This window comes from Moschus berezovskii, chromosome 10 (genome assembly GCF_049115385.1).
Source record: "Moschus berezovskii isolate FMDL1 chromosome 10, NW_MosBer_1.0, whole genome shotgun sequence".
Taxonomy (NCBI): Eukaryota; Metazoa; Chordata; class Mammalia; order Artiodactyla; family Moschidae; genus Moschus; species Moschus berezovskii.
This window is the reverse complement of record NC_142469.1, coordinates 103,326,520-103,334,861: the sequence shown is the minus strand read 5'-3', so window position 1 is coordinate 103,334,861 and position 8,342 is coordinate 103,326,520. Positions and strand designations below refer to the sequence as shown.

At 55.5% G+C, this 8,342-nt stretch overlaps 1 protein-coding gene across 1 annotated transcript in view; it reads right to left on the bottom strand.

Annotated features, from left to right (window-relative positions):
* Positions 1–959: 959 nt before the first annotated feature.
* IGF2R (insulin like growth factor 2 receptor) overlaps positions 960–8,342 on the bottom strand; it is a 105,088-nt gene continuing 97,705 nt past the window's right edge. The window contains exons 45-48 of the mRNA XM_055432891.2: positions 5,089–5,275; positions 4,494–4,646; positions 3,472–3,541; positions 960–2,730 (exon numbers count right to left, since the gene is read on the bottom strand). Of these exons, the coding sequence (XP_055288866.2) occupies positions 2,323–2,730; positions 3,472–3,541; positions 4,494–4,646; positions 5,089–5,275 (818 nt within the window). The 3' untranslated portion in view covers positions 960–2,322. The remainder of the gene's footprint in view (positions 2,731–3,471; positions 3,542–4,493; positions 4,647–5,088; positions 5,276–8,342) is intronic.

Sequence of the window (8,342 nt, the reverse complement as noted above, 5' to 3'; positions counted from 1 at the left end):
AATCTTGGTTAAAAGGAAACTAAATTAGACTCGTGAAAGGTTGTAATTCTTACTTGCTGTCGGGGAGCGTTTTCCTAAACTTCCTACGACCACAGGTACCACAGACTGTTAGTCTATTTGCAGGGGCTCGAGGGAAGAGATTACCGAGGTGCTCGAGAAAAAAGCGTGAGCAAACACCTCACACGTGTGGTCACTTCCCCATCGCCCTGCAGCCGGCACAGCTGGTCACCAGGGCAGACGGCCCGAGGTGCCAATGAAGGGTCATCAAGTTCACCCACAGGGCCCGTGAGTGTACCTCCAGGCAGAGAGGACTCCTGTGTCTTAGTGAAAAGGGAGTGACTTGGACAACGGTTCCCTGGACACAGCATCCGAGAACCAGCAACCGTGGGCTCACAACACTAAGACCCCAGAGTGTCCGTCTCGAGAGAGATGCTGTAAAGTCCTCAGGAGGAAAACAGTCTCTCCAGTTGGAAATAATTAGAAAATGAGCAGACAGGAAGGACGCTGACTCCAATAAGTCTATTGTCAGACATCATACTCCCTGCTCGGTCTGTCTTCATAGTAACATCCAGGAAGCTCTAGTTACCAGTCGGTCATTTCAGGTGGAAACCAGATTCATGCAAGAGAAGACCCCCTCCCCGCTCCATGAAAGCCTGGGCTGTATACCAGGATTGTGGGATCTGCACTCATGGTGGCTGTTTTGGTAAAAAATAAACATATATCCTGAGGTCTGCTTTCTTGGAAGGAGGAAGAACCAGGTGTGGGTGAAGCTGACAGAGGTCCCCATGGGCCTCGAGTGAGCATCTATACTTGGGGAGACTCGGGGACACTCGTGAAGGGTCGGCTGACACCTGGACACGACTTGTCTCTGGAATGCGACAGGAGGCGCAGAGAGGGTATCGGACACAGCAGCAAACTCAGGGGCTTTTCACTCAAGGGCAGAAAGCAGGACCACCCAGTTAATAATTTATCTTTTATTCAAATCGTTGAATACTTTATATTACAGTAAATTTGATTGGAAAAAAAATGAGGAAAGAAATCAATTTTTAAAAATACACTCATGTTGAAATCAAATAAGCTAGCCAAACTAGAGTACAAACCCAGGAACCCTGCGGGTTGGTTGGCTTTCCAGGATATGAATACCACTGAGTCTATATACAGCTCTATAAATGCCAGAAAAGTCATTCGATAAACACTTCAGAGAAAGGCGCCAACAGCCGGGGAAGGACAGCAGTCCCCCCTTCCGTCCTGCGGACCGGGTGGCTGGTCTCAGCCGTGCCCGGGGCGGGAATCCAAGTGCAAGGCTGGGGGCAAGAGCCTGGCCCACTGGCTTTCATGCAACTTCCATGAGTCACGCACTGTGCAAATTAAGGCTTCTTATAGGTCGAATGGTCGATAGACACTTTTTTTTTTTTTTTTTCTTAAAAAAATAAGCACAGTAAAGGTGGTATCATGAGAACCTGAAGAGGTGAGATCTACACCCCAAGTCTGGAAAAAAGTCTGACATCTCAACTCCATTCTCTCAGACACACATGTGCGCACATAGGCCCGGGCGCGCGCACACAGACACACACACACACACACATCAATCTTTGGGTGCGTTGTTTGACTTCACCAGCTGGCGAGAGAAATACTGATAAGTGTGCTCTGTGCACCTGGGATCGAAGACGTCATGCAAAGAAACAAAGGCTGCAGCTGCTGCTGACTGGAGAGGCAGAGAGCCGGCGGCCCCTCCACAGCCCGGGCAACTGGGGACCCGCGCCTGCGCCCACGCGTGCGCCCTGACGCCGCAGAAGCCAAAGGGGGAAGAGACAGAGTGGTGGAGTCTAACTGAGCGGATACATCGTGGACCAGTTCGAAGCCTCCCCCCGCTTGAAGGATGGACAGGAAAGGTTACCCCCTGCCGGCAGGAAAAAACTGTTGGTGGTTTTTTTTTGTGTTTTTTTTTTTTCCTTTTTCGCAAACCTGAGTAATTGTCAAAAGTCAATAAATAGGAGGAGAGAATTAAATGCTAAAATATAATGATCAAATACCCTACAGGGCCTAAAGCAGCAAGGGTCTTCCTCAAACGCAGCCCTCGGTCCCAAGACGCGCGTGGCCCCGGCGCCTTTAGGAAGCGCAGGGCGGCCACGCTCGAGGCGAGGGCTGGGGACGAACCGGGGCGGGCGCCGCGCGGGCCGCGCCTCCTCCCCGCGCCCACGGAGAGGGCCCCCTCCTCCCCACCACCACCACTCTTCCCTTTTTTGAACAGTTTTCGTTAAAGGCCAAGGACAGAAGCATCGCGGAGTCCCGTCGGGTTCGGTCGGGGGCGGCCGGGCGCACCTAGACGTGCAGGAGGTCCTCGTCGCTGTCGTCGTGGAAGGTGCTGACGGGCGAGGCCGCCGCCCGGGGCCGCCCGCGGCGCGCCGGCTCCCCGCGCACCAGCGCCGCCCGGCCGTCCGCCCGCGGTGCCAGCGGCGCCTTCCGCGGCAGCGGGCGCAGCGCGGGGCCGCCCTCGGCGCCGGGCGCCCGGCCCGCGGGGTGCGCCTTCACCTCGGGGAGCGTCAGGACCTCGTCCTCGCTGTCCTGCTCGTCGCCGTGCAGGGCGGTGAGCGCGTCGGCGGCTTTCACCGACTTGGTGGTGACGTGCCCGTTCTCCTGGCCCTCCTTCCCGGGCCGCGGCGCCGGCGGCTGGATCTCCTCCATCAGCCACTCGGTCTCGGTCTCGTCCGCCTCCTCCTCCTTGTTCACCTGCGGGACACCGCAGGGGCCGTGGGCCCACCTGAGACCTCGTCTGACCACCCCCGACACCCGCAGGTCGCGGAAACCCCAGCGGGGAGAGGAAGGGGAAGGCTGGCAACCGCCAGCTCCTGCTGAGATCCGACCAAGGTAGACAGGGTCCGGGACTCGGGGCCGGGACCCTCTGTTCCAGGAGCCCCAAGGGGTACAGAGAGACATGGGGAAGTTAAGAGAGCCACGTGGACAACACCACGTGTATGCCTGCGGTTGAGGAAGACCTTCTAGAAAGCAGCTGGCAGGACCATCAAGAGCCAGGAGTGCATTTACACCACCTGGGCTCAATTGCTAGAAACTCAACCAAAGGAAATCATCCAAATGCCAGAGGCACAACAATTTTCATTGCCATGCTTTCTGCAGAAGAGCAAAAAAAGTAGAAACGATCTGAGTATTAAATGCTGTAAGAAATTAGCTGCCATTACAATCGGAAAACCTTGAAGAAAGGACAAAGAAAGTGTTCAGGTTGAGAGCTACGAGAGACAGATTCCCCTCTGGCGGTTGCGAACGGCCCACAGTGACGGTTTCCTTGTGGCCAGTGGCCAACATCGCAACAACACGTGGACTGTGTGTGTGTGTGTGTGTGTGTCTGGTGGGGTAGGGGAGGGGGCGGGGAGCTGCTGGGGGTGTGTGTGTGTGTGTGTGTCTGGTGGGGTAGGGGAGGGGCGGGGAGCTGCCAGAGGCCTCGGCAGGCCTTACCTTCGAGTACTTGTACGACACGTTCGCGCTCCGGCGGCAGCAGTTGGTAAGTCTGCTCATTACCATCTCCCTGCAAAGGGGGTTCCAGTTACTCCAGCCTGGAGCCACCCCGCCCCGGATCCCCCGCCTCTGTGCCCCCTGACAGGAGGCTGTGCCCACCCAAGCACACGCTCCCTCAACCCTGAACTGCAGGGCTGGGAGCAAAGTCAGAGGAAGGAAAGCTATGGGATCAGGAGAAGCAGATTCGAACCCTGTATGCAAAGACACACCCTGTCTTTGCAGTGTTAAGTGCAAAGTGAGTTAACCCGCACCTCTGCACCTGCTCTTCCACACGCGGATGGAACGAGTCCACACCTCCCCGCCACCCTAAGGCTGTGCTGAGATTGCCAGGCTGAGTGCCGAACCCAGGGCCAGCTCACACCCATACCTCCTGCCCCACTCCTGCATCCAGCTTATGGTCTCTGGGTCTGGGGTGGTGGCAGTCAGCACTTCCTGAGCCTCTCTTTTGCCTCGGGATCAGTGGGCAGGTGAGAGGGGAGACAGGAAGCCCCAGAGCCGGCCCATCCCTGCCCTTGGGACACAGCTGACCACATGCAGAGCCCTGGGCCTCGTTCACGGGTGACATGAAACCTGCTGGACAGTCACGCTGGCCTGCCCGTGAGTGACAAGACCTTTCACCCCCCAAAGGGGAGACTATGGATGGGGGTGAGGTCACAGCTGGCACTTCGTAAATGCTCCCCTCTTAAGGGCAGGGGTCAGTCAATCAGAAGGCGATCAGCTCATGTGGGGATACATGCAGCGAGCCATGTCCTGGAAACAGGGCGGGCTTGGGCTGAGGCCCACGAGGCGTGTGGCCATGTGACCTGACAGCTCAGACGCAGGGACAGTCATCGCAGGAAGCTTTACATGACACAGTGTCCAGAGTCTTAAGAGCTCTGCTGCTGCTACTCAAGAAGAGGAAGCCGGGGCTCTACTCTGGGCCTCTGGCCTGGCCCCCCACCCAGGCCCTCCCCTCTCCTTACCGGCGCTCCTTCTTGTACAGCAGCAGGGTGAGCAGGCAGCCAGTCAGCGCCACCAGCAGCAGGCTGAGCACCGCCCCGACCGCCTGGCTGCGCTCCGAGAGCCCCTTGTGCTCCTGGGCGTCGTCCCCCGCGCTATCCCCGTCGAAGCCCGCCCTGCAGGGAGACCGCAGCGCTCAGCCCTCCACCTGGCAAGGCCCGGGCCCTGACTGTGCACACCCACACCCAGGAAGACACGAGCCACCAGCCGGGAGAACCCCCGCGGGCAAACCCCTCTGATGACAAGACTGAAACAGAGGATCGGGAAAGGCAGAAAGACACTGCCTCAACCACACGAGACTCCATCACTAAGGGGACGAGGAGAGCTGCTTTGGGGAACATGCCTCACCCCCCTCCAGCCTCGCTGACCCTGCTGCGGGGCCCCGAGGGCACAGAGGTGCTTCTGGAGCAGAGACAGAGGGACACACCAGCCGCCCTGCTCTGGGAAGACACCGGGTCACAACCCAGGTAACAACTTCTTCCTCTCAACAACTCATCTTGGGATCCAGCCTTGGTGCTCCAGGGCTGGAGGGGCACCGTGGGCCAGCACCCCACTTACCCTAGCGGACACACAGCAGAGGTGTACCAGGAGAAGAGATACTGGCAGTCGGCGGTCTCGTGGCTGAACTCGGGGACCCCGTCCTTCACCAGGGGGTCACAGTGGAAGAAGATGGTGGAGGAAACAGACTTTGTCTTGTCTTTTCCACACTTGGAGGGCGAGGCGAACACCACGTCCAGGTCGCCATCTGTCAGAAAGGCAGGCGCACACACAGGCACAGCACCATTAGCACAGGTGTTTCAACAGCAGGCTAAGTTTGCCTCTCCATCATCTGTAAAAGGTCTGCTGCTGCTGCTGCTGCTGCTAAGTCACTTCAGTCGTGTCCGACTCTGTGTGACCCCACAGACGGAAGCCCACCAGGCTCCCCCGTCCCTGGGATTCTCCAGGCAAGAACACTGGAGTGGGTTGCCATTTCCTTCTCCAATGTGTGAAAGTGAAAAGTGAAAGTGAAGTCGCTCAGTCGTGTCCGACCCTTAGCGACCCCATGGACTGCAGCCTACCAGGCTCCTCCGTCCATGGGATTTTCTAGGCAAGCGTACTGGAGTGGCTTGCCATTGCCTTCTCCTGTAAAAGGTCTGCAGAGACTTAAAATCAGACGAAAGGGTCCATCTCATGTCCCGGATGAGCTCTTCACAGACTGCTCACACACAATATGGAGCCCCTGCCCTAAGTTAGGAAGCAGGAGAGACTTGAACCTTGCCCGAAGACAGGTCTTGCCTTTGTTTTCAACAAACAACATGGTGTGGGGTGGGGGCTGCCCACATGTCTCAGTCTGCCTGGACACCGGGGTTGACCATGTAGGCAACCAATCAACTAGCAAATCAACCAACCAACCAACTAACCAGTCAACCAACCACTAATCAACCAACAAGTCAACCAGCCAGCCAACCAATTAGTCAACCAAGCAACCAGTCAACCAACCAGCCAGTCAACCAACTAACCAACCAATCACTAATCAACCAACTAGTCAACTAATCAGCCAATTAGTCAACCAACCAACCAGTCAACCAACTAAAAAACTGACTACCCAGTCAAGCATACACAATGAAGTATCAATAATCTCCGGACACAGAGGCTCGGGTGGGCCTCCCTGGTCAGCTCCTGAGCGTCCGTGTGTGTTGTCACACATTCATACTGTCACACATTTGTATGCATCACCTCCTGACTCCACCAGAAGCGTCTGGCTCCCTCCTGGACTTCACCCTACGGTGCTTCTCCCACTGGCTGGTTTTAATTTATATCCGTTCACTGTAATAAGCTGTAAGCATGACTGAAGACAGCTTTTCATAGTGAGTGTCTTTCCAGTGAACATCACACCTAAGGAGTGCCCCCTGAACGTGCAGCTGGCGTGAGACGTGAGGAGACCCTGTGTGGACTCTGCCTCGTGAGGACAGCTTGGTGGCCGGTTCGCAGTCAGCCCCCACTAGAGGGCCAGGGTGTGCGGTGTGTGCGGCGGGCGGAGCAGAGGCCAGCCCTGAGGCCGGCCGTGTGGGCTGGGCTCGGGGGCCCCCGGGGGTCCTCACTCGTACGTACCTGGCTAAGCCGCGACCTGAGGGAGCTGCCCCACAGGCTGGACTGTGGACAGAAACCCATAAGCTGGTGAGGAGCCAAGGCGGCAACACCGAACCTCAGCCAGAGATGGGCTTGGAGGCCTCCCGCCCTCACCCTCTCGAATGAATGCAGATGTGTGGCGGGGTGGGGGATAACCTGCACTTCTTCCTGGTATGTGGACAAAGGTCTTCAAACCTATTTCCTACTGCTGGTGAGTGAATGGCGTGAAAAGGTATGAATGGGATTTAATTAACCAAGAATAAATAAATGCACACACACACAGATGTATGCATGTACAGACACACACACACGCTCTCTAAGCCTGGGGACTGCAGGAGGCCAACTAGACTAGACACAGGCCTTACAGACATAAGGTTCTCAGCCTGCTAACTGGGCCCCTGACCAGGCTGCGGCGTGGAGCCGTACCACTGCTGCAGACACACCAATGGCAGTGCCCCTGGGTGAGAGGAGGGAGCCCTGAGCTGGGTGTGGCAGTGGTGAAGTGGGGTGGGGGTGGGCAGGCCACGGGGTGCCAGCAGGAAGGCCCGAAGAGAGGCGGCGGGGTGCCTGCAGGTGCTCCTGATGGGGAGGTGTGGATGTGAGCCAGGCTGACCCGGCAGGACTCTGCCCAGCTCCCGTGGGCACTGCCAAGCGCAGACACGGGCTTATTTACCACCTGCGCACGGAAACTTCTCTGAGACTCCACCTACTCAGGGAGCAGCTACCCACTCCCCTCCTCTTGGGGAGGTCAAAAGTCAGCTGGTTTTGTAAACACATTTAACTGTTGAAAAAAAAAAGCAAGTTCATTCACCTAGTTCGAAAATCAAACCATGAAATGATTTACAGAGGAAGACTAGTTGAACAAAAACACCCGAGCTGCCTCCTAGAAATATTCTTTCCTTCTTGACAGAAGGAATTAGGAAAGAAATGGGTGAGGGGGTGAGGAGGTACAAACGTCCAGCTGCACAGTAAAGGAGCGTGCGTATGAAGTGCCGAGTGTGGGACACAGTCAGTAATTACCTCACTTCTTTGCGTGGTGGCAGGTGACAACCAGACCTAGCGTGGTAATGATTTTGAAATGTATGGAAATGTTGAAAACGCTATGTCGTGCAACTGGAACTAACACAGCACGGCAGGTCAATTATGTTTCAGAAACAAACCAACAAACTCACAGAAAAAGAGATACAATTTGCGGTTACCAGGGGTGTAATACTCAGGAAGGCACACACCACTTGCTAAGTATAACGAACCCTGTTGTATGCGAAAAGAACAAATCCTGAGAGTTCTTACTACTAGGAAAAAATAATTTTTTTTCTACTTCTTTAATTTTGTACCTGTAGGAAATGATGGACAGTCACTAAGTTTACTGTGATAATCATTTCATGATGTATCTAAGTCAGATCATTATTCTGTACACCTTAAACTTATACAGTGTTAGTCGTTCAGTCGTGTCTGACTCTTTAAGACCCCATGGACTGTAGCCCCCCAGGCTCATCTGTCCATGGAATTCTCCAGGCAAGAATACTGGAGTGAGTTGCCATTCCCTTCTCCAAGGGATCTTCCCAACCCAGGGAGCGAACCCAGGTCTCCTGACTTACAGACAGATTCTTTATCATCTGAGCTATGGCTCTATGTCATTTTTATCTCAATAAAAAGGAAGGAAAAAAAACACAGGACAAAGCTGCATCCATGTAGCAGAAGGC